Below are 26,865 nucleotides of genomic sequence, written 5' to 3'. Positions count from 1 at the left end.
GAGTCCCTTCTGCTCTCAGCTTCAAAAGAAAAAGAAAAGAGGGAAAAGAGGGAGGGGGGAGAGAGAGAAGAGGAAAGAGAGAGAGAGGAGAGGAGGAAAAGGAGGAAGGAACAAACACCAAGAGGTTGTTTTTCATTCATACCATTTCCTCGAAAATAAGACCGGGCCAGACAATCAGCTTTAATGTGTCTTTTGGAGCAAAAATTAATGAAAGACCTGGTATTATATATCATATTATATTATATTATATAAGACCCAGTCTTATATTATAGTAAAATAAGACCCGGTCTTATATTAATGTTTGCTCCAAAAGACGCATTCCAGCTGATTGTCCGGCTAGGTCTTATTTTGGGGGAAACATGGTAGTGATGACGTGGATCTCTGAAAAACTGATTCATGGGAGAAATTCTTACTAGATGTTTTGAGAATCCTGTTAATCCCTCATATAAAGGTAGGGTTTCAATACCATGTTTCTTCCTATCTGTCTTTTGGCTGATGGTAGGAATGGAACCGGTACAGGTTATGTCAGCTGTTAGAGGTGGACTCGTCCTGGTTACTAGTTTGTTTATTCATTCACTCATTCACAGCAAGTCCACCCTCTTTCTTCTTCTCCATTAATTGTTCCCAGGCTGTTGAAACTTTCTCATAGGCATATGCATGTGCTGTCATTTCTATGCCATTAAAGAAAAACTCTCTTGACTCGCCCTCCCTTACCACTTCCCACCTTATTTCTTTGCTACTTTTTGCAGCAAAACTGCATGCATGTTGCCTGTCTCAGTGTCTTTAAAGTCTCTCCTCCCGTTTGCTCTGAAACTGCCTCTAGTCATTCACCCTGACCCTTTTGACAAGTGCAGAAGCTGTACTTGTCCAAGTCAAAAGTTACCTCCATGATTCCAACCCAAAGGTCTGCGGAGGCCTTTTACCCACCTCCCAGCAGTGTTTGACACAATTGATCACTCGCTCCTCTGTACTTCACTTGGCATCCAAGTCGCTAAGCTTTCTGGGTTGTCCTCCCATTTCACTGGCTGTTCCTTCTTTATTTTCCTGATTCTTCTTCTCCTAACCTTCTGGCTGTTGGAGAGCCCCCAAGGTTCAGCTCTTTGCCCTCTTTTTATACACTCACTCCCTGAGAGCTCATCCAGTCTCACGGCTTTAAATACCATCTGAAATGCTGATAACTCCCACATTGGAATCACCAACTCAGACCCCTTTCCTGCGCTCTGAACTCTTATTGGCCAATATCTACTCTAATATCTTTACTTATAAACCTCTCATACTTCATATGCCTGAAGCTGAATGTCTGGTCTTCCCCTAAAAAACCTGCCTCACCTGGAAACTTACAATGTCAGTGAGGGCAAGTCCAGCATGTCAATTAGGACAAAATCCTTGGACTCACTTTGATGTCTCTCTTTCATACCTCATAACCAATCCACCAGCAGATCCTGTCAGGTCAACTCTCTGTGGGTAGCTAGAATCTGACCACTTCTCTCCACCTCCACTGCCAATGCCATGGTCCGAGCCACCATCATCTCTCACCTGGATTACCTCAATAATCCTGATTCTACCTCAGTCCTCTACAATCTGTTCTCAACACCACAGCCAGATAGGTGCTTGTAAAATGTCAGACGCCATCACTCAATAGCCTCCAACGACCTTCCATTGCAATTTTCCTTGCTTTTAAAAATTGTACTAAAATGTATATAACACAAAACTTACCATTTTAACCTTTTTTGAGGGTACAGTTCAGTGATATTAAGTACTTTTCACGTTGTTGTGCCCATTTCACTTTTAGTAAAAGCCAAGGAGCTTGCTGTGGTCTACAAGCTCTATTCTCTGAACCTCTCATTTCTCTTCCCTCATTTTCCCCTGGTTTGCACCACTCTAGCTACACTGGTCCTCTGACATACACACGTTTCTCTCTTAGGGTCCTCCCACCATCTGTTTACTCTGCCTACGGCATTCTTCCAAGAGATACCTACATAGCAATCTCCCTCACCTCCTTCCAATCTGCTCACTGAGGCCATCACAACCACCACCCCATTTAAAATCAAGCCTCCTTCCTACCTCCAGAACTTTTAATCTCACTTACTCAGCTATGTTTGTTTCCCATAGTATATAACATATAATGTAATCTATTATGTTCACTGATTATTATCTTTTCTCCCCAAGTAGAGTATAAGGCCCATAAAGACATATTTTGCCTGTTATATTAGTTGATATATATATCCAATATCTGCATTTGTGCTTGTCACATAGTAGGTGTGTTCATTGATATTTGTTGAGTGAATAAGTGAAACTATGAATGAGTCTATCAACATCTGGTCTTTCCTGATTTTTCTACATTTTCTGTTATTCATTGGTACGTAAACTGATACATGAACATGAAATCAAATATAATAGATTTTTCTAAATATTCCATTTTCACTCTATAGAATACAGACATAAGGATGTACTATAGTGCTTTTGCCTGATAAGTATTTATTAACGGTTGGGTCATGCTGATGTTGAAAATCAATAATAGTTTATTCATTCTATCCTTTATTGTTTACCTAATATGTATAAAGTATTGTATTCAGAGCTTTAAAATATGCACATTATCCAAAAGAGAGTAATATTTTATAATATTCAGAGAGAATATTAGCCATAGAGAAGGGGAGCAAGGGAGGGAAAGAGGGAGAGAAAGGGAGAGCGAGAGCAATACTAAGTGATTCATAGAATTGTAAATGGCACATTTGATTCTAACACTTTCCATTTTCTTTGCTAAGACCATTGAAAAACTAGCATAGCATAATACCTTGTGAACTGTTAACAGCATCTCTATTTTCTTTAGCATGTAAACCTGTTTGGAGAGGAAAAATCCAAATCCTTTCCTACTCTATTCTTCGTTCATTTCTTTATGCCCATCTAAAGCTCATCAAAGAGATATAGTACATTTAGTGTTCAATTTGTCCTTTAGAGAAATACAAGAGATTTCTTGAATGGAGGGATATGGATGAACTGCGAGTGATCTTAAATTCCCATAGTGGCTTCTGTTTTCCTCTAGGTCAAAACTAGGATTCTGTGGCTGAAAGATTTCCATTATAAGGTCTTTAAACAGCCTCTTTTTACTGTGACCCAGTCTACCACTACTTCCCAGACCTTTAGATTGAAAGCTTCTTGAAGGCAAAGAATAGATGTATTTTGTTTATTAGCATATCCCTGGCACCCAGCCCAGTGACACGCACGTAATACGTGTTCACTAAATAAATTCTTTGCAAGTCAGACCTATTAGCTCAAAATACACTGAATTGTCTCATTGTCACTTCCATGCCCTCTCTCAAATAGCATCATATTCTGATGCCCTGTTGTCACAGCCCATCTATTCTTTCTCTTCCTGTGATTCATAGGACCCTTAATTTTTTGCCAATGTTACCAAGGCTTTTTAGAATAAAAGACGTTCTTTACTAATCAATCTATCTGGTTCTAAAGTCATAAAATACTCTTCCAGATAAGAGCTTTCCCTTGCCTCACACCCCTTAAAAAATGTTTTTTACATTCATCCAGTATAAATATTGTGTTCATTGGTACTTTGTTTAGAGTAACCATTCTCTGTGTGTTGGTCCACTTTAGTGTTGACTCTCTTTGGTTCTCATTCAGTTATTGATTAAAGAAGAAATTAAGAAGCATCTGTAAATATATTAAGAGTCTCAGCTAGGCCCTGAGAGTTCAGTGATGAACAAGTTCCTTGTGGAATTTATAGTTGAGAGACTGAGAAAGGCATTTAACCTGATTCTATTACCACTGGGATAAGTGCTAATGGTAAGTGGTGATAACGGTGATGAAGGAGAAGTGTGGGGCACAGTAAGCCTGCATGATAAAGGGAGCTGTCTAGGTCTGGGGAGAAGTCCCACAAGGCTTCCCTGAAGAAGTGATGTTTGAGTCAACCCACAAACATAAGGAATTTTAGCTGCCACAAGGTAGGTGCCATGTCTTACTGACTTCAGAGCCACATAATTTTGACCAAAGGCATGCTAACCTGACTCCATGTTCATAAAATATGTTTGGGTGGCACGCTGCCTGCCCAAAACCTCCTGTTCCCCTGCAGATGTGATGAGCTTTCCATTTTGGACCTAAAGTCCCACTGACTTGTGGGTCAGCGGTAAATGTCCCATGTCGTGTAGATAATAGATCTGAATGATTGACAGTTTGCATCACCTGAGCAGTTAATTACTCCTCTGCTTTCTGAAAGAGTGGGTGACAGATGGTAGACACTTTGACAGCAGATTCCACGGGAAGCCACACAGGATTGTGGTTAGTAGGCAAGTTGAGGCGATAACCAATTTCCCAATGGATTTTTCTGTACTTAGAGGACTTAGTTTTTTTTAAAAAACTCCTTTGCCCTTTAGGCAAGTTTTGTTCCAACTACAGGAAAATTCTCTCTTCTCAGTTTCTATGTTGCAGAAACATGTTTTGAATGAAAAGCAATCCCCATCAAACCCACATGGCCTGAGTTGTCTCAAACCTGGTTAATGTTGGGAATTCAGTCAGCATGGAGAAGCTGTGTGCATTTTAATGGGAACAGCATGGCATTCGTTACTCACCTGCTTCCTGCCATCTGGTTTTTCACAGCTCAGCAAGCATGGTGGGCTTCCTGCACATTAGCAGGGAAAACTTGGCTCCTAAGGAGGGCATGGCTGGGTCCCTTTGAAGTCATAACGTTATGATGGACACCATGATTCATTGGGCGGGGAGGCGGGGGGGCATTCTATCCCAATAAGCTGCTTTCATATTTGAATGGTCAAAAAGCAACGTACCATTTCCACACGGGGAGAGGGATAAACAAACTACCTAAATACCTGTACTGGGAACCAAGTAAGTGTGAAGGAAAATTGGTTGTGTGGTAAAGTGAAAGGAAATGTGCCTGTGAGAGATTGTGCATGGAAATTGCAGGACCAGGGGCCGTATTTTCCAATTCAGCACACATTCATAATCTTGTCCTGTGCACAGTGCTATGATGAAAACCAAGATGGAAAGACATTCTGTTAGAATGCATTGAGATGCAAATGACATAAAATCTGTGGTTTAGCAGTGGCTTAAACCACAGGTTATCTATTGTTTAACAAGCCCAGACATAGGCTATCCCTAAGGTACGTTTTGTAGTTCAGTGATAGCATCAAGGACATTGTCCCATTCTCTCATGTCATACTCAGCCTCTTGGTTTTTTAAAACCCTTAGTCTTGTCACCTCATGGTCACATGATGGCTGCCACAGCTCCACATATCATGGCCACATACAACCACATGCAAAGGCAGGAAGCAAGGAATAGTCAGTATAGCCAAAAGACCTCCCCTTACTTGCTTGCTTCCTTTTATTCAGGGAAGGAAAATCTTTCCCAGAAGTCTGCCTCCCTGTTCTCCAGCAGACTTTCCTGTATGCCTCATTGGCCAGATCTGAGTCACATGGCCACCCGTGGCCACAAGGGAGGCTGAGAAGCAAGTAGCTGATTTTTTTCAGTCCCTACAGCGGGAGGCAGGCAAGGAAACAAGGGACTGGTTAGGGGTAGCCAACCAAGAGTATCTGCCACAACACATTACCTGCCATTAATGAGCTTAGTCCACAGGGGCAAACTGACATTTAAATAGTACCCATTTTCCAGTACTATGCTTGTAGTTAAATAGGAAGTAGCAGTTGTTGTAAGATCTGGGGATCTGGGGCTGTTAATCCTCCTATCTACCTATTTTCATATGGGAGGAATACCGGCACCAGGTTCAAGTTAAAACCAGTACACACAGAATTAATTATATTCAAATAAAAGGGAAAGGATTCAGTATCTAAATACCACACATTGATTAGGAGACACAAGAATCAGTCTGGATGAGACAGAAAATCTGTGTTACTCACAGTAGGTCAGGATAGCAAGCATGGGCCACGTGTGCTGCCTCTTTCCATGCCCACAGCAGACGTGTCCACTTGATGACAGCACTCTCCCACCAAGCCCAGCTAGGACCTCAGATTCTTCTCAATAGGCAGGTTCTGCCAATAGATCAAAATTGATAAACAAGATTAGATCTACTTGTTATCACTACTCAGAACTTAATATTTACTACTTCTGTCACTAAGACCAAGCTAAAGGAATGTGAGAAATAGGGTCAAGTTAAGAAATTCTGCTGAGCCAAGGACTCCAACATAGTTCCATTTAAAGACCAAGAGCCAACATCAAAGGGTAGAAATTTTCATGCATAATCGTAGTGTGTGATCCAGGTTCGCCAAGGTATGTTGATGATTTGAGCTTCCCACCACTCTATAATCAGAACTCTAAATAGTGATAATATCTAAACAATAAGATTACAAAATAAAATTTTTGACTCTGAGCCATTGGCTCCAAATTGAGTTGAGAGACCGGTAGTGTTCCAGGGTCTGTATTTGTGCAGAATTAACTTTTGGAAGCTCTTACACACCTGTCAGCTCATTTTATTCCCATAATTTTATCCCTCTTGAAAAATTGCTTGTTACAAAAGGGTAGTAAGAGGGACTCTTTTTGGGGTGATGAAACTGTTCTATATCATGATGGTGGTAGCGGATACACATCTCTGTGCATTTATCCAAATCCATAGAAGTGTATGCCACCAAAAATGAATTTTACTATCTGGGAATTTAAAAAGTTTTTAAAAAGTCACTGAGATAAATGCTAAACTCTTTTATTCAGTTTGAAAACCATCGCAATTGCTTACAAATAAAAATCGCTCATGTATTTATGGTTATGGTAAAAAATTGGAAAATACTGAAAAATTATACAAAAGACTATAAGAAAATAAATCATTCACATCCTACAAAAAATATAATTTTGGACTCTTCCTGACAGACCTTTTTCTTCTATGAATATCTGTGTATATGTATTTGTAGTAGTTAAGTATTATCATTAAAGGAGTCACGTTGTGAGGGAAATTTCATTTTATATTTTAAGCACCATCTTATACTATTGGAAATTTTAATAAATGTGTATTGCGTTATCAGTTAAATAACATGTATTTTGAATTAAAAATACTTTACCAAATTTGCAATCATTTTACACACATTTTTATTGCCTGGTTCTTTTAAAAATTTTTTACAATATATTAACATCAACAAAGCCATTTGGATATAATCACAGTTGTATTTAGGCATATCTTCTTTGGCCATAATCACACTTCCCCCCCCTCGTATTTTGGTGGAAAATATGCTCCAACACATTATTTCAGTTATCAGAACTTACCAGAGAAAACCTTATCTGAAAAAGTGGTTGCTGACTTTGGACTGTGAACCAGAACCCAGAAAGGAGTCCACAGTTTTATGCAGATGGAGGGAGAAGTTTTAATTCCCACCGGAAAGCCAAAGAATTCCATTTGTTTCATCCACAAAGTCATCACCAATCTGGCTAGAAGCCTTTATGTAGGGAAGGCAAAGGTCATACATGCCACCTCCCCTCCCTGCCAATTAATCACAGAACTGCAAGCTGAAAATGACCTCCCCAATCCTTCTCAACACAAAATTTCTGGCAGCTACCACCATTTCACCATTGCATTCCACTCTGAGACCTTTTTTTCCCATCCTTGCTGATATCCTTGGCCTAGCTGAAGAAACAGGAAGCTCTGCCTAGAGTGGACTAGACTATCAGGAAGGAAGCCAAGTATTGAGAGTGCTGAACTAGTCAGCTGATACAAACAAGGTAAATGCCTTTATCGTATCGTCTACCAAATGTTTCCTAGATGAAAGATAAAACTTTTAATGGGCTCTGAAAGCGAAATTGTTTTAGCTTCTCATTTTAGTCCCTAAGATGGATACTGAGAGGCCAATGCTAGTGTCCTGGTCAGTCAGATCTTGTCCTGTCAGACGATTTGGGTTCAGTTTCTCTTGAAGTTTAAACTGAGTCATCATTTTGTCAAAACAATCACCCTGCTATTGGAATTACACATCATCTGATAATCCGGATGCCTGCCTGAGCCTGGTGCTCTGGCATTGCATACTGGGAGACTAGGGCATGGACTACGGGATCCTTCCATTTTCTTCAGCCTCACCATCAGGTGAATCTAATTGCCAAGTCAATTTCTATTATTCAGGTAAATGGAGACTTTATGTATGAAATTACTAGTCTGGAGCCTTTGTGGAATGCTGAGATTGGTTTTAAAAGAAGAAAAACTTGGTCTTAGCAGTGCCTATTGAACTAGAATTGGAGTTGCCAGGCCGCCATCTTGTGGAAATTAAATCAATACTAATAGATGTAGAACAGGGCGAATGTCATACTTCCTTTAAAAATCATGTTAACTACATTTGACCCCCTATAACTGCTTTTGGCTTCTGTTTTTCGTTTGTTTGTTTTTAGTCAAAAACATGCACTTGATCCATATCTGTCTAGAACAGAGGGAAAATGCTCAAGTTTATAGCTTTCTGCTCAACAACATCATTTGGCGGGGCATTTAATGGTACCATACAAACTGGTCATTTAAAGGCAAAAGTCATGTTGAACTTGATTAATTGATTTATGTTTATCATGATTTTACATGAAGTTGTCTCTAAGTTTGCTAATTTATTGTTATCACCATATGCTATTTCTGTACTTTAAAAAGTTGTGTTGTCTTGAACAGTATGAATTTTCCAATTTAAACTGCTCTACCAAAGAACATGACGCAAACGCAAGAGTATCTGTATTAAGAGTTTCAGTGTCTTGAAATTGGAATGTGGGATGCTTCATGAATTTTGCATCAATTATTAAACAGTCATAGATGAAGATATGCAGAGATGGATGGGGCAGTATTCTGGTTACACCTACTGGCTTAGCAGTGATAAATGAGTCAGGAAACATGCAAGTGCAAAACAGGTATTAACTCGAGCTGCAATGGCATATGCTCTGAGGAAGGTAGACGATAGCTAGATATAAACAACATAATGCACAGACCAGCTAGCTGGTGGGATTAAAATGAAGGCGAGGACTTGGCAAGAGGGCTAGGAGTTTCAGAATCCTGCCATGCCAATTACCCTTTCTCTTACAAGATTCTTGAGGAAAACATAGCACAAATAATGGTAACACTTGGAAAACAGAAGGGATGTTTTTATTAGCTGGGACCATGCCTGATGTCCCATAATGCAGAGATCTAATAATAATAATAACTGGCTTGGGTCATGTGGCTTAGACTTGAGTTTGAATCTTCCCATGTGTGTATGTGCCTTTCTCTTCTTCCTGGCTATTCTAAACCCCTCTGCCTAGTGCCTTCGTATTAGGTCTTGGTTGGGTCACAGACCCCACTGCAATGTCTTGCCTAGACTTGTGTTCTCCAGTAGGTGTTGTTCCTTCAATCTTTCTCCTTCTGTGATGCAATTTTTTGTTCTCATGTGTGATAAATACTCTATTTTCATATCTGGTTACTCATGGTTTAAAATGTGTTATAACTTCAAAGCAACATTTGTATTGAAGGGGGTTAATGCATGAGGAGTTACTTTAACGGTAGGGACTATAGGTATCATGGTAGTTGGGGCCCAGTGATCTTCCTAACAGTTCTTAAATAATATTGATAGCATACACATGTGAAAGACATTGAGCAAATACCAAAGAAAATGTATTTGTTTATAAAGGCTGAGGGAAAGTGAGTAAAAATAGATATACCAGGCAGAATTCGTTTGTAGAAACTTGAATGAAGGACAACAGATGAGTTCTTTTTGAAGACCATGATAGATATGGATTGAGGAGACATTGCACATTTTGGTTGAAATGACTTTGAGGGCGGGAACCATGTCTTTAAGTTTGTGCCCTCTCTGGGGCCTGGAAGAATGCTTTTTACACATCAGGTGTAGTGGTGTGATTAAATTAATGAACATATCCATGCCCAAGAATTATTGATTTTTTTTAAAAATCCTACCTTGTTTTCACCTATGTGGATCAAAGGGAGACATTTAAATGAACACATTTTCACAGAGAGTCTGGGCAGAAAGACAGTATATATGCAGTATGTATGGTATCCCTGAGAAAGTGAGGTTTTTTTTTCCACCTTGGAGTGATGTTTTCTTGGAAACTGAGCCAGAGGCTTACCTTGGAAAAAGTTACATAACTCTTCTTTCTGATATCTAACTTCCCCAAAAGGAAAGGCTCATGTTTCAGTTCTCGGTGCACAGGCCAGGAGCCCACCTAGAATTGCAGGGTCTGTGTTAACATGGCTGCTGAGAGGAAGGGCGGAAACTGCACTTAAGCAGAATCTTAGCTCTGAAGACATGAACGTGGCACTGTTCACCCCCTAGATCCGGCATCCCCACCAACCTCCCATGGCTCCCCACTACCATTTCTCTCTGGGAGGTGTTTGTATCTTAAGCGGTTGAGAGTTTTGACTCACTGTTTAGTACCTGACAGAAGTCTGAGAGTGAAAAGAAATAGCCATGTCTTCTTTAAGTTCTGCTCAAGGCAGGAAACTTGGTGAATAACCTCATTGCTAACTCATTGAAAAGCCAGAAGCGGTAACTAAAAGAGAAGTGTATCCTAGCATTCAAGTGTTTTTTCAATCAGGGCATTCTGAAGCAACTGCAAACATTAAACAGCCTTCTCTCCTCTCTACATGAAGAGTGCTTTGCTAAGATGCACAAACTATAACAAAGAAAAGTAGCCAAATAATTCACTTGAGGTGGCTGGCTTCCCAGCCCTACTGGGCTTTCTTACTCCTCAGTGGGCACTTGTTATAGAAATGGGCCTTCTTAACTTACATCAGGAACTGAATAACCATGCAACTTATTTTGTGTTTCCTTCAAGTCGCGTTCCTTAAAGGCTCTTCCTGAGGAAAGGGACTAGATTTCCAGTTGAGATCAGAATAAGGAATAGGGTGGCCTTTTCTAAAGGAAGACTTTATAGACCAGAGATCATGACCTACAAGCCATATTCAGCCCACAGACAAGATTATATATATTTTTAACACCATGGCATTGAAAAAACAAATTAGTTGCCAATATAGACAACTTAAGAGATTTTGCATGAAAATCTGGATTTCTACCTTCTTCTAAAAAGTATCAGACTATCTGGTAATGCATGTAATAGTTCATGGCTGCAGTTGGCTTAAGCAGAGTAGCCACTTGTTCCCTAAGAGGAGACACAAGCTTTCTACGTCACCGGGTTTCCTTCACGCTCTACTGCCTAGCAGCCTGGTAGAGCTTTGAATTTGCTATCCCTGGGGTCAGTCATCTAAGAGGCCCAAACAAGAAATCATGAATTGTTTTTTTCAGTGTGCCTACCTGGAAAGTAATGATGGCTTGTGCCTTATTCTTTTTCCTTCTGCACAAAGAATGACCATTAGAAGCATTTTCATATTGGCAAAGGACAGTTATATGCCAAGACAAGACTTTTTACACTCCTTAGCTGAATAAATCAGGCGTACAAAGAAAATCTTGCAAAGATGATATTAAAATGAGGTTTGCCATTCGAATTATTCAGAGGTAATTGCCTCAGTTTTCCAGTCCACTGTTTCCCCTTTGCTTCCCTCACATGGACATAATCTTCAAAATGTTCCTCTATCAAAGGCCCCTGCCCTTTTTTTCCTTATTTCAACTTATTTGCACTCTCAGTAGCGATTGTTGGAGCACTGCAGGGGAATAATTGCAGAGGAATTAACCTCTGACATTTTCCTAAAAATAGCTCTAATAAATCCAATCATAGGTAATTTACCTGTCCATGTTCCTCCGGGGTCACCATTGAAGAAAGACTTGGCAGCTGGCTTTCCGTCAGCAATTATCTGTGATTTCAGTTCCTGGTGCCTGTGTATTTTCTCTGTTTGGAAATCAAGTACAAATTGCCCGCTCTCCTCTGACCTCATGACCCTGTTTTCTCAGCACCCTTCTCCTGGCGTTAGGATAAGGCCCTGCTCTTCCAGAAAGGTGTGTTGGGTTCACCAAGAAAGGGGGAGCATAGGTCAAGCTAGAGCATTTGTGGGGTTCTTCGTTGAATCTCCAACTTGCAGAGTGTCCCAGTGGTTTCTTACATTCCTTGCCTGAGCTTCAGGCATTCCAGCCTGGCTTCCTCACAATCCCCAGCCCTCATTTGCATAGCCACCATTGAAACCTGTTTGGTAAGTGTCTTGGTGTAGAAGAACGGGAAATGCCACAGGTCAGGAGGTGGGTACAGGATGTTTGATTGGTAGAAATTATCAAAGAAAACTGTCATTTCCCTGAGCCATACAGGAATTCATTTTCTCTTGCCCAAAACAAAAGGCTTAAATGGCTGTTTCCTTTTGTGTTCTCTCCAGATGTTCCAAGAGACCTCAGCGTAGTGCGGGCATCTGGGAAATTTACTTTCCCAAGTGCCACTTCTAGTGGCACGTAAAACACAGACCATAAAATTCTTGTGAATTTTACTGCAGAGACAAAGCCCTAAGCCCTTAAATGCACAGAAAAGTATGTCTATTATTCGTCGTTTCAAAGTAAGTGTGCAGTTACTTAAATTGCCTTTGTCTTCTTCTTTTCAGCTGACATTATCTCTACGGTAGAATTCAACCACACGGGAGAATTACTAGCGACAGGGGACAAAGGGGGTCGGGTTGTAATATTTCAACGAGAGCAGGAGGTAAGTGGCAGTGAATACAAAACGCCCACCCTCTTCTCTTTTTAAAGGAGGCCTCCTGCTGTTTCTTAATCCTATGTCCTCGCCCTTAACCTTGCTGCTTTGCTAGCAAACTGAAAACTGCCAAAAAGTCATTAATATCAACACTTCCTCATTCAGGTTCACAAAAGCACCTGAAAATAGAACCTTTCCTAGGCATGGCCTTATCTTTTCAAACCTGGGTATTGCACATTCAAAACGACCTCACTTCTCACCTGACTTGTAAAAGGCCATGGGTGCTTTTTGAGCATAACTCCTCCTTTTGGAGTAAAATTTATCCTCGAGCTATTAAAATTAAGTCTCCCCTCATTTCAGGTGCCCCTACAGAATATGTAGGAGAAAAAAAAATAGTTCTTTGCCAATGGTTGTGAAAAGGATAACTTGAGCCAGTAGAGAAGAAAATGATAGCTCGCCCTACCAAAGGGAGTGCAGTTCCACGAAATGACATCTGAGCAGTGCATAGGGCACACACTTTACTATAGGTGACTCAAAGGTCACTGGAGCTAAATGCCATATGCATTCTGAACAGGAGTTCTAACTTCCAGTGAATCTCAAAAAGCCCATTTCTTCAAGACTTGAGTTCCACTAGGAATTGTTTCTCTTTTTCATATAAATTGAATTTTGGAGATGTCTGCTTCTGTTTTGTCAGTATGGAATTATCGCCCAATTTGATTTTTTTGGCCTCCCCTGGCATGGTCCTAGAGCTTCCAGCAGGCCAGCCTGTGTTCTAGTAACTCTCCCATCTGCCACTGCCTGCCTCTGAGATTCCCCCAGCTCAGCGTAGGGGGAGGCCCAGTGCAGGAGGAAGGTTTCACAAGAGACTTCCCTAGCAATTTAAAGCCTGCTTTGTGCCTCAAAGCCATTTGTATTACACCTCCCATCAAAAAAGGAAAGCCTCATTTAGAGGTGATATATTTGGTAATTGCACATTATTTGCAATTAATTTCTATAAGGGCATCATAATCCCGCAGGGTTCTGTATAAATTCAAGTGTTAAGCATTAAATCAGGCACCCAGCCTATTCCATTGGCCCTGGAAACACGAAAACGTGGCTGGCAAGTAGGAACTAATAGCTCTTCGTGACCTGGAATTTTTCCTGCTTTCCCAGAGCTGCCTAGTGCTAATTGGTCTGGCACATACTACACACACTTGACAGTCTGATTTGGATGGTACCAAATCAACACTCTTATAAATTTTATTGTTAAGGTGGACTGGCTCTCCCCGCAGTAAGCAGGCTAGTAGCAAGTATGTCAGCCTTGAAAATCCTCTTAAAACTGATTTTCAAACCTTCTCCTTCAATTTTTTAAAAAATCCAGTTAGGTTTATAGTGATGATAAAGGAACAGGAATAACTATTTAACATACGTTACCCAAGACATCATGTTGCCAGTAATATTCCACCCCACTTTTTCCATTCACTATTTATAGGTTTCACCTATTTTAATTTACTGAAATATTTGGGAAGCCTGATTCATCAGTAACATGAAGAGGAACACATTTTCTAAAGAAAGCCTCCATAAAACATAAATGTCCAGGATGGTGACATGCAGTTAAGTGTTTAGCTTTGTGGTGAGGCCCGGGTTGGAATGAAAACTAAGCCTGAGAAACAGCTACGTGACATCTAGGTCAGACCCGTTTTTGACTTCTGTGGCTTCTGTGAGTGAATTCTCAAAGACACACACTCCTGGAGAGTTTGCTCTCAGAACGAACTTCAATGCCCTCACAAAAGTGTTAGCATCCATCAGGAAGTTGAAATTTTGGTTTGCATGTTCAATACCCACCCAGAAATATATATATATTTTAAAGTGAGCCTTTTATTAAGAGTCAAACTTTCCTGGCCAATGTTTAAGAAGACCTGGATTTGAATTTTTGAACACCGTTTTCCAAAGCCTGACTTGAAGCTCTTGGTAATCAGGTCTCAAAATGCCTGAAATGAAACCTCCCTTCCTTCTTTTCTCTTCTCTTTCTCTGTTTCACATCTTCTTTTTCCTTCTCTTCACCTTTCTTCTTTCCCTTGCCCTGTTCTGCAGACCCTTTCCTTTATGTTTCATTTTCTCATCATTTATTTAGTTCCTGCTGTTTGCATTTTGCGTAATTAGAACTAGGGGAAAGCCAGAGATAAAGTCTCTCATCTCCCCGTGACCCCGTGACACAGATGTCATCTCTATGCTCCTGTCTGTTTTGTTACCCATGCTAGGGGAGAAAAGGGGGTGGTTGGGGGGGGGGGGTGAAGATCGGATGCTCACATCTGCTACTTAGAAGCCGTGTGACCTTGGAGAAGTCATTTTAATATCTCTGAGCCTCTTCTGTCCATTTCTCTGCTCTGCCTACCTCTCAGAGATTCTGTGAGAATCTGGTGAGATTTTAAAATGCCAATGAACAATACAGATGCTATAGCTTTGCACTCTTTGTAAGGGATTGATATAAGTACATATGGACATCAGCATGGGATAACTTACTCCAAAGGGTGTCTATGCCATCCATTAGAATGCAGAAAGAAAATATTATAGCTCCTATTTATATTGATTTTAAAAATTCAGATTGATTTTCAAATCATGTCATATTTTAACTTCTATTTCTATGTATATATACAGAGGGTGCCAAAAAATGTATACACATTTTAAGAAAGGAAAACTGTATTAAAATTGTAATACTCAATATATACTGATAGGAAAAGATGAATACAAGTCACATTTGACTTTTGCAATTACAAGAGGTGCTCAAAGTGGTTACCATCAGCGTCCAGACACTTCTGATTACGGCGAACTACTGCTTGAGCAACGCTGACCAAAGTATCCACTTGTATACATTTTTGACACCGCCATATATATTATGTACACCATATATTAGTGCAAAATTTCATGTATATAATTTATAAATAAATATATGTATATATTGGAGGTGCAAATATTTACCAACTTGGGTACGTGATCAGATACTTTGGAGGCCACTGAGCTAAGGTAGAACTTGCGGCTGTCATGGTCCAGCCCGCATCCCACACTAACATGGCATGCTCAATCCACCCCTAATGATTCTGCTCAAAAAAAGAAGGAATTGATGAATTTGCAGGTGGCTTACATGATTTAATCTTTGCTTTTGTTTTTTTCCCTTCCTACAGAGTAAAAATCAGGTTCATCGTAGGGGTGAATACAATGTTTACAGCACATTCCAGAGCCATGAACCTGAGTTCGATTACCTGAAGAGTTTAGAAATAGAAGAAAAAATCAATAAAATAAGATGGCTCCCTCAGCAGAACGCAGCCTACTTCCTCCTGTCTACTAATGGTACGTGGAGCTGACGTCTCCTGTTTGGTATTTTCAGAGATACCGCTAGCCAAGTCATATATTTCAGTCTCTGTTAGACACAGTTTTCCTTTTTACCTTGTGGCTTGTTGAAAAACTTAGAAACAATATTTTCAAGATACCTAGCAGAATGCCTGGCACAGAGTAGGCCCTCGGTAAATAGTAGTTATTCTTTTTAAAAATAACAAATTTATGACTGAATTATATGAGACCCGTTATCTGCAGCTTTCAACTAACACAGATTATTTCCAGGTGTTTTTGGAATGTGACTTCCTGTCTTAAGATTCACTGAATGTTATTCTGGGAACACATTTCAGGAAACTCGACATGCCGTCCTGTGAGTTTGGCGTACTGAGTAGAAGTTATTAATTCCTGAGTGTATTTGGGTTTTTTTCAAGCAGATGTCTGTGTCTCTCTGACACAATCAAGTTCTCAGCTAGGAGCACAGGTCAAGAAGAGAAAGGGACCCTACCAAAGAACTGATCAAGAAGTGGTTTCTCTCTCTTTCTCCCTCCATACTCTTCTAACACCATTTGTTGGTTTAGAGAGAGTTGATATAAATAGGTCAAAGAGAGAGGTTGTTGGGGGTTGAATAGAGTCAAATTCCATATTAATTTAGTAATATGGAATACAATGGAATTATCTACCCTAAAGGTTCTTAATACCCATGCTGAAAGAAGCCATATACTAAAGAGTGCTAATTGAATAGCATAACAATTAAGAGGATTAATATATAAAAATTAAATACTTTCTCCCAAGCAAATAAGCTGGAGAGTGATTCATTTCATCCTCTGTGTGCGTCTGAGTATACATCTAAATATAAATTAAAAAGTATAAGATTTGCTATTTGCCTGTCCCCAACATTTATAAAGAAAGGATAATGCTCATATGTCAAGTAAAAAAAGAAAAAATGCAAACTATGTATATAATATGATCAAATATATATTAATGTTTTTAAAGACTAAAAGGAAACACACCAAAAGATTTCTCATGATTAAGTTTTGATTGTGCATTATGGGTGACTTATAAATTTCTTTTACCATTTTTATTTTCTAAGTTTTGGCGATGAGTTTTATTTTAATCTTATGAAAAAAGGGGAGAAAGTTTTTAATGCATATAAAGTAATAATCCCTCAAATATAAAGCCAGTATACAAATCTAAAAAATGACAATTCTGAAACAGCCAGTTTAGAGTTAGTTATTCAAGCATGGCTTATCTCAACATGACCAGATTTTCATTCATCTGTTTTTCCAGATTCCAAGTAATTTAATTCTTTCTCATAACTGTGTTTATTATTCTGTTTATTTTTTTCAACCTATTTTCTTGAAAGCCAAAGCACATGAATTTGTTTTGATTCCTTCCCTTTTAGTTTTACTGTTTAAGTTTTACTCAACGGTTCTGCAGATTCAACACTACTTAGAATAAAAGAGAGTTCTGATGATTTTGAGTTAATTACTTACAGGCAGAGAAAAAAGTATCTGATTATCTGTTATAGCTAGCTTACTTTATATTATGAAATTTAGCCTATTGATTATTACAATAAAATTCAAAGATGTATTAACTCCTTTATGGGGGGATGGGAAAGAAATCAGTGAAATGCAATGAAGATTAATTATATAGCATAATGTTCTGTTAATTGAGTTTTTAAATAGTTTTTTGATTAACAAAGATATTATCTTCCCATTTGGGATGCTATTTCATATGCCAACAGCACCTCAAAATGATTCTTATAAGAAAAATTTCCATGTTCTTATGTGATTTTTTTATACTAATATTGAGGTTGAGAACCCCCTTAAGCCAAATAGGTTAACATGCAAAAATTAATGGAAGACAATTGGAATTACTGTACAAAAAAGAAAATGAAGATAGATGATAAGATTGTGTTTAAAAACTGCCACAAGTAATGATAAACTACTCAGAGAGCCAGCCAGAAGATAGAAGAAGTCATTTTTCATAGTAACAGCCACATGTTCCTCAGACTTTTTTATCCACAAAGCTTCAAGATACGGAATCAAGAAAAATTGTGTGATAATAAAGTCAAGAATGACTCCAGGCAACCCAACCATGGGGAATTGAATTGAATTCACCATCAATTATCTTTAAAAAAAAAAATTGTGCTTATCTCATTATAGTTGATATAGTTTTTACTTTCTGTTAGAATACATTTCCAACTTTATAATTTTTCATGAAAAATAAAACCAACATTCAATTGTGAATCTAAGCCTTGAAATTATTTGCTTTCCCTAGTTTTCTAATACCTATGGTGAGAAGGGAAGGTATATTTGATTTGGTATTCATGCTATGAAAATAGTTAAGTGTTCATTGAAAAAAAAAATTAGAAAATAGAGAACCAAAATGAAGTTAATAAAAGTATTCCCATCCAGAGAGAACCACTGTTAATATCTTTTAAACGAAAAGACAAAGAATCATGGATAAATCTTTTTTCTTAAGAAAAATATATTCTATAAACCAAATTTTTTTCTTTAATAATATAAAACTTAATAACAGGAATATATTCCTAATTGTTAAATAGTCTTCTAAAAACCGTAACATTTTCAAAGACTGTATAACATTCGCTGTATGGTTCTTCTATGGTTTACAATAGATCTCCCATTATTAGACCTTTAATTATTAAATTCTCACTAGTATAAATTATATATTCATAAGAATAAATGTTGAAGTAGATATGATTAGGGGAAAACATTAATAAACTATGTATAGCATATTATGTCTATTAAAAACAATTATATGATTGCACACACAAATATAATGAAAGGATATACATAAAATTTTCCTAATTATTATCACTGTCTTGTGGAATTGAGGGAGACTTTATTTTTTTTTCTTACTTTTATGCTCATTTACATTTTCTGTAATTATATGTACCATTTGTATAATAGAAAGAAGGAAATAAAATGAGAAAATACAAAATCTTTATATGCAATATTATTATAGGTTTTCCCCCCCAAAAAAAATGCTGTGAGGATCAATGCAAAATGTTAATAATGATTGTCCTTGACTAGACGGATTATAGGTAATTTTTATTTTTATGCTTTAGCTATGACTTCTCTATTTCTCTACATAGCCATTTATCATTCATAAGAAAAATATGGGAAGAGAATTGCCTTGCAAATAGGCATGGGATATATTCTGAAGCCAAGCAATAGAAAATATTTGGTGTTAAAATTAACCAGTTTGGATTCTTCTAAGTCACAGCTGATCAGTAGCTAATCAAGTGACTGTATAAGTATGGCCCATGTTTCATTTTGTCACCCTAAAGAACAGTTCCGCATGTAGCAGGATTTCCAGAGAGGGTAGGACCAGAAGAGTGTTGGCATATAGGTAGGAAGTTCTAAAGTCAACCCAGCATCTAAGAAAGGATTCCTTGCCTTCTGTCCCAGTGCAAGCCAGGGTGAGTGCACAACTCTTACACACGGCAGCCTTGCCAGCCATGCCAGCAGACGTGACCAGCCCAAGTGATCCCCAGATATTAGGAAACAGGGTCACTTACCTGTTAAATGATCCAAAGTGTTGCTAAAAGCCCACTTCACAATGTGGTGTATTTCAGACCTCTGAGAACAAGGCGTTTGGTGAGGAGAGGCGGGGGAGTGAGAGGAGGGGCAAAAGAGAAAAACAGAGTAGAGGGGCGGCTTCTGTCCCGACAGCCTTACAGAGAGGAAATAGGATGTGATCACCATGGGTGATGCCAGCGCTGTCAGAGCAACATGTTATTATTGCAGAATAGTTGCCCGATTTGCTAATTCTAATAACAGCTCCGTTTGTGAACCATTATTAGAAGCCCGACATTGCGTTCAACACTTCTACACACAGTGTTTCATTTAATCCTCGTAAGAGCCCCATGAGGAAGACACAGTTTTCCTCAATTGACAAATAAAGAAACTGAAGCATAGAGAAGTTAAATGTACTAGTATTTGGAAGGTTAGAATATCTGGGACAGATTTAGAATAAAAATATTATTCGTTGTTTATCTAGAAGTCAACTGTAACTGGGCATTCCATAGCTGTTTTCCCGGCTAAATCTGGTACTCCCATTTATTTGTCATTCAAGAAATACTAGTTCAGCGCCTAGCATGGGAATCGCAGTCCTGGGCCTCATGGCTGGCTGGACTTGGCATGGGGTTAGGGCCCAAGGTTGTCTGGTTCCAGGCTTACCTTGTAGAGGGAGGCACAGAGGAAGATACAAAAAAGGCATCCGGGACCCTGCCTTCCAGAAGAGAAGTTAGAACATGTACAAATAATAAATGCAGAATCTGATAAGGAAGGCCCCTGAAGGCCCGCGGCCCACAGACTTCATCTGGTTGGCCCGAACATGTTTCTTTACCAAATGGAATTGAATGCCTGCAGGTCGGGCAAGCCTTATCCAGCGCCCCAGAACCCCCAGCCCCTGTCACTCATTACCCTGGCCTGCCTGACCCCTGGAGGCATTGGAGTTCTCACCCCTGTTTTAGTGCTGTAGAGAATGACAGGTGTCAGCAAGTGGTGTAAAGTGTGGGAACAGTCCAAAGGTGAGAACGGTAGTTTCCAGCTGGGGCTCCAAGGAGACTGCCAGGGGAAAGGAGCATTGGGATGCTCTTCACCATTTGATTTCCCTGAGTATTGCTAACTACATGCGCTGTTTATAAGTGTGATTCATTCACTCATCTAACTCACGTTCCTTGAACATTGACTATGTCCCAGGCACTGCTGTCAGTGCAGGAGGTATAGTGATGAGCAAGACAGATGGAATCCCTGCTCTCTATATTATTGATTTTTACATTCCAGTGAGGCAGACATAATAAATAAGTTGTCCAGTAGTGAAAAGGACTATGGGGAAAAGGAAAGACGGAAGAGGGGGCTAGAGAATGGGGAAGGAAATCTTTCTATGTAGGTTGGTTAGGAAAGGCCCCACTGAGGTTGGGACATAGCGAGAGCAAAATAAAGGAACAAATCATGTGAAAAAGAGACTGAAGAGCTTTCCTGGCAAAAGGCACAGTTAGTGCAAAAGCCCTGGGGCACGAGTGTGCTTACCATGTGCAGGGACCTGTAAGGAAGACTTGTGGCTGGGTCGTAGGAAGTAGCAGGATGTGGGACAGACAGTGAGATCAGAAAGGGCGAGGAAGGCGGGGGTGCAGGTCACAGAGGGCCTTTCAGGTTATGGCAAGGGAAGTGTTTGATGAGTTCATGAAAATGGGGATAATAGTGCCTGTCTGTCAGGGTGATTGTGAATATTCAGTAAATTTTCCATGCAACGTGCTAATTAATTCTATATTTGTGGCTACTCTTATTATTCATTGTCCGATCAATATTTTTATGGCATGAACGAAATTAATGTATAAGCTGTAGATTTAACAGCCCATTGTCAGGGAGACCATTTGTCTCCACTCGATACGTTTGTTTTGAAACATGAGCTCTGTCTTCAGATGACGCGAGAGGATGCACTGAAGCCCTTGACATACGCCACCTTCTGTTGCAGTTCCTTCCATCGTTACCGCCACCTCTCCTGCCTGCCCCCTGCCCGCAAAGGGAAGAAAACCTCCTTTACAAGCTTTCCAGCTCTTTAATGCTGACTGCCTCTGGTTGCCCTCCACAGATAAAACTGTGAAGCTGTGGAAAGTCAGCGAACGGGATAAAAGACCAGAAGGCTACAATCTGAAAGATGAGGAGGGCCGGCTTCGGGATCCCGCCACCATCACAACCTTGCGGGTAAGTCCAGCAATTGTTTTTTTGTCCCTGTCCTTCCGCTTCCTTGGCGGCCAGGGTCAGAGCAAGGGGTTCTAAGGTTAGCCACGTGCTGGCTGCTACTGTAGGTTGCAAGTATAAGGTGTGAGGGAGGGAGATACAACAGAGACGCCACCTACCTGAGTCTCTGGGAGGAACAGGACAGGTACCAAGCTCTGATGACGACAAATCTGCGCCTTTCCTTTTGTCCCTGAAGGTTTAACCCACATGGTCATTGCCACGTGTTACTATATGCTTAGCCTCTGTTCACATTATCTACAATGTCTTGAGCATCTTCTGTCCTCAAGGTACAGGGGATGGGACTACCTAGATAGAAAGTTGGAGCCTTGTGATTCAGAACATGAACTTCTGAATCCCACAGGTCTGGGTTCGAATTCTGCCACTTAACCAGCCTCTTAGGTAGTCATTTAACCTTTCTGAGCTTTAGTCATGCAAGTTATTTTCATTTTTCTGTCGACAAAACAGGGCACCTAATACTTACTGCCCGTGGATTTGTGAGGATAAAATGAAACGAGGGTGCAAAGCTCTTACTCCATGGCTGGGACTCAAAAAAAAAAAAAATGTCTACTATTAGTCTGAGTAGCTTCCTGCCTGCCCTCCAGAAATGCACAGTCTGGTAAGGCATGAGGATTTGTAGGACGAAAATACAAATGATTATGGCTCTAAATAGAGGAAGATAAATGCAGCGAGAGTCAGAGAGAGTTGTAGTTTGATCAAAGGAGGGAGAAATTACATTGGTTCTGGGAGACCAGGCAAGGTCTCACAGAGAAACGGTGTCAAAAATGGATTTCTAAAAGTGGACTTTTAACAGAAGGCTCTCTAGATAGAGGTTAAAGTGGTTCACGGCTGGGTGATGAGTTTAGTTTTGGATTTGTTCAACGTAAGCAGTAAAGCAGGCACATGTTAAATATGTGCTTTCAGACACCAGCTGCTCCACTGATGACCAAAAACTGAGAAGGGAGACAGCGAAGTACATGTGGGGAAAAGAGGTTGTCGCCCTAGGTTTAGAAACAGGGGAATTGAACAATCATTGTGTGCCTGATTAGTTCGCTTATTTATTTGTTCATTCATTCATTCCTTTGTTCATCTGTTTACTGAGCAGATGCCTTTTGAGCACAGACCCTTTGCTGGCCACCGCACTAGGCTGGCATGTGTTTACCCAGTGCTAATGGGTACCTGGTCTTCAGCTGAGCTCCTTCTGAGCCAAACAAGCATTGGCTGCTCTACCTCCTCTTGTCAGCCTGTGCCTTCAGCCTGTGCCTTCAGCCTGGAGAACTGCCGTGCAAGTCTGCCTTATACTGGGTCCATGCTCTAAAGGCTCAGAGGTTGTGGAGAATAGAGGGTGTGGACATTAGTCTGTCCTGGGTTTGAATGCTGGCTCCGCTGCTCTCCGTCTGGTAACCTTGGACACACTACTTAAATTTTTGCCTCCAATATGGCATCTGCAGAGCAGGGATGATAGTCGCTACCCCCTGGGGCTATTGTGAGGATTCAGTGATCTCTTATGTGTGACACAGCTTCAGCCTGTGTAGCATGTCTCACAGCAGGCACTCAATAATGCTAGTTCCCTACTGTTGTTGTAGTATTACTGTCATCATTATCGTACCGTGGCTGTTATTACCCCTTACTCTTAGGAGGCCTATGTATATGAGAAAATTCATAGTCACTTTTCTTGTCATATACTTTTTATACTGTTGTAATCACTCTACAAACTATTTGCCGATACCTCCTAAGTGGCAAGAACCGTGCTGGCGATACAAAAGGAATAAGTGTCTTTCAGCCTTCAGGACATTGCAGTCCTGTGGAAAACAGATGGATTAGGTGGCTCTGGGAAGTCCACAACATGAACTGCTGCCCACGTGTTACCCTCCCCTGTTTGCTGTGTGGATGGACTTTCTCAGGTGCCATCTGTAGTCCCCAGTATGAATTTCTGTTGTCCCTGGCATCCAGTGGACCTTCATATATCGGTGGCTAGCCCTTAGAGATGCCATCCCCATGATGAAGAGGAGAGAAGGCTGATGTGTCCATTTCCAGTAGAGCAGAGATTGTCCCCAAGGTAAGATGGTGATGTTAGGAAGTGGACTTGTATATATCAGACATAAATGGAGGCCCCGAGCGGGGGGCTGAGTTAGAAAATCCCAGTTCTGGTTCTTGCTTTCTTAGTACCACGGTGCTAGTTACTAATGCAGATTCCCGGGACCCAGCCCCAGTGATACTCTTTAGCAAGTTGGGTGGTCCAGAGGAGTCTGCATCTTTAAGAGGAGACCCTGGTGGTTAAGACAAGGGCATCTGTGGTCAGTGAACTCTGTCATCTCTAAGCCTCCTTTGAGCTGCTGTTTTTATGAGCCTCTTTCCAGTCCTTTCAACAGTTATTGGACCAACTTGGGAGACTTCTTTGCTATAATACTGTAAATACTCATATCTGATTTCACCTCTTCTACCTTCCTAAGCTTTCAGACATCCTCCTTTTCAGTGTAAACATCCACACTCCAGCTTTCTCTCCATGCGACCATTGCACAGGCCAGCCTCCTTTCCTTTTTGATCCCAGTGGTAGAAAAAAAGAAAAAACCAGGCAACCCTGACGACCATAGATTCAGAACAATGACTCCAAACAGAGAATGAGCTGACGTGGTATTAATCAGACTATAATTTACTAACATGCTCTGCTCTTGAAATTTGCATCGCCAGCAATTGTGGCTTTTTTTTTCTTCTTCTTTCCTGTGCTATGATTACCTCTCGCTCCCTTTCAGAGTTTCCAGTTCTACGTGAATCTTGAGAGTGAGAACATTTAATAATATCCGACAGCTAATTAATCCTCCCTGAGTAATGGACCCATTCTGTTCAGTGCTGGGAGGCTTAGCTTTTCAAAGCAAGAATGTGGCTCTCTTTTTTTTTTCCTTTTTTCATGGAAGATAGCCTTTCAAATCCAATCACTCATTACCCCCAGAGACTGTGAGAAGCACTTCTATGAAAATAATAGCTCCTGCTCAGTATCATAATATTCAAAGCAATAATCATGATGCTAATTTAACGATAACACCCTATAGCTGTAAAGTGCCATTTGTATCCCAGGCGTTTTATTAGCTCGTCCCTTGATCTATCTTTAGAACAGCCAATAAGGAGGGCAGGGCAGGTATTCGGCAGATGAGAACGGGGGTATCTAGTACTTACTTACACTTACTTTATCCCAAGCACCGTGCTGCATACTCTGTCTCGTTCGTTACCTGATGAGGTGTATGTAGTTCACTGTTAAAATTGCTCATTGAAGAGGTGCGGCTCAGAGAGGTTAAGTAATATGCCCAATGTCGTACAGGGCTGAGAATCAAACCTTGATCTAGGAGTGCTTTGCTCTGGGACCTGAGCCCTTCAACGTGGTGTAGGCTCCGAGAGAGAACAGGACTTACCCAGTGTCTGTCAACCGGTTGTTCTAGAGCTGGGACTAAAAATTAAGAGTTACAACTCTTAAACTGGGACACATACATTTGGGCGTTTATAATGGTTTTCTTGATAACCGGAATAGTGTCATTATCATCCCAGGTCAGGGTGTGTGTGTGTCCCTCTCTTTCTCTCACCCCCACATTCACACACACTGACATTCCAGATCCCTGACCACAGCATGGAGAAACAGAGATTTTGAGTCCGCTTAGCAAGATTCTCCATGCCCCTCTTTCCCATCCTCTCATTACCCAGAGGTAAGAGGCCCTCAGAGCCCTGAATTCCCAAGCTGTGACATATCATAACCTCCCCCAATATTAAGGAGATGTAATGAATTCAAGGTTCCTAATGGATTTTATTTAAACATTCCTTACAGCTAATATAAATAACAACAGCAATAATAATAATAGTAATGTTTATTGAGTGCTTATAAGGTGTTGGATTTTATAACCTTATATAATTTCGTCCTATCAGTGACTCTTCCAGGTAGATTCTGTTATTTTCTCTGGATCATCCAAGGCTTTACTCCATCTTTTCATTTAAGTCTCTGCTGAAGTGCCACCTCCTCAAAGAAACTCTCCTAGAATAACCTGGAGAAAATAGCATGCTAACATCTTCCCGTTCACTCTCAGTGCTCTTACCCTGCCCAACTTTTTTCTTAGCTCTTATCTTTGCCTGATATACCATTTGTTCATTGCCTACCCCTACTCACCTCCACTAAAATGTAAGCTCCATGAAAGCAGGAACCATGCTATGTTCTCTCCCATAGCTCCAGCACCTAGAATGACGCACGGCACACAGTAGGCACTCAGTAAATGTTTGTCAAATGAATAGAGCCCACAGAAGTGAAAACAGTTTCATAGCAGGTGAGGAATTTGCCCAAAATCTCATGGCTAGAAAATGATAGCTGGGATTCAAACCTAGTCCATCTCACCCCAGATCTGATGCTTTTCATCACGACTCCCTCCAGTTTCAGCTTTCTAAGAAAATATTAATTTGTGATCACAGAGCAGGGGACTTTTATTACTTGTGTCTCCCAGAATTCTTTGGCAAAGTTCTCTTAAGGTATGCGCTTGATCTGGGATGAGGGTGGAATGCAAGGGGTGAGGGCTGCAAAGGCCTTTCTGCCACAGAGTAGGCATACAATGAATACACTGTTTTATAGAGAAAAAATTAAATTTCGTCATGTTTTTACACACATCCTTTCTGCTTCTGTCTTCCTCTCAATTCAGGGTACACACATTCTTGTGACGTTCCTGGACTAACATTTTTCCACTTAGAATGATCCTGATGTTTGCAAATCCCACTGGTAGTAATTTAGACACCCTCTAGCGACAGTATAAGACACTATGGCAAATCGGCATGAACATTTACCAGCTCTAAATTCTAAAAGAAACTTCTTAAGGATTATTGCTAACAGGTCATAGGATTAGGCAGGTTGACTAAACAGACTAGCTGTTTTCCCAAAAGTGATACTTTTAGTGAAACAGCTACTTTAAATACCTGATCTGTTTTCTAGAGAACTGATTAAACGGACCACTGGTTTAAGTTTACTAATGATAGAATAAATGTGGATTCAGTCCTCCCTCGTGACAGACTCTGGGCTGAGCAGTTTTTGTACATTTTATAATTCTTTCTTCATCACAATCCCAGGACTTCAGTATATGCCCATTTTACAGATGAGTAAACAGAGGCTCAGGGAGGTAAGCACTGCCTTAAGGCCTCACAGATAATAAGTGGCAAAGCCAAGAATGGAGCCCAGGTCTGTCTGATTCCAGAGCTCTTGCCCTTCACCATCACACGGGACTG

The 26,865-nt window shown here is 40.3% G+C and overlaps 1 protein-coding gene across 4 annotated transcripts in view; it reads left to right on the top strand.

Annotated features, from left to right (window-relative positions):
* Positions 1-26,865, top strand: part of PPP2R2B (protein phosphatase 2 regulatory subunit Bbeta) — a 368,799-nt gene that overhangs the window by 252,550 nt on the left and 89,384 nt on the right. For all 4 annotated transcript variants that reach the window (XM_081034956.1, XM_081034955.1, XM_081034957.1 and 1 more), the window contains 3 exons: positions 12,450-12,547; positions 15,700-15,865; positions 21,473-21,585. In XM_081034956.1, coding sequence (XP_080891082.1) covers positions 12,450-12,547; positions 15,700-15,865; positions 21,473-21,585 — 377 coding nt within the window. The remainder of the gene's footprint in view (positions 1-12,449; positions 12,548-15,699; positions 15,866-21,472; positions 21,586-26,865) is intronic.

This window comes from Rhinolophus hipposideros, assembly GCF_964194185.1.
Source record: "Rhinolophus hipposideros genome assembly, chromosome: 23".
Taxonomy (NCBI): domain Eukaryota; kingdom Metazoa; phylum Chordata; class Mammalia; order Chiroptera; family Rhinolophidae; genus Rhinolophus; species Rhinolophus hipposideros.
The sequence above is the reverse complement of the archived record's forward strand: the minus strand, read 5'-3'. Positions and strand labels throughout refer to the sequence as shown.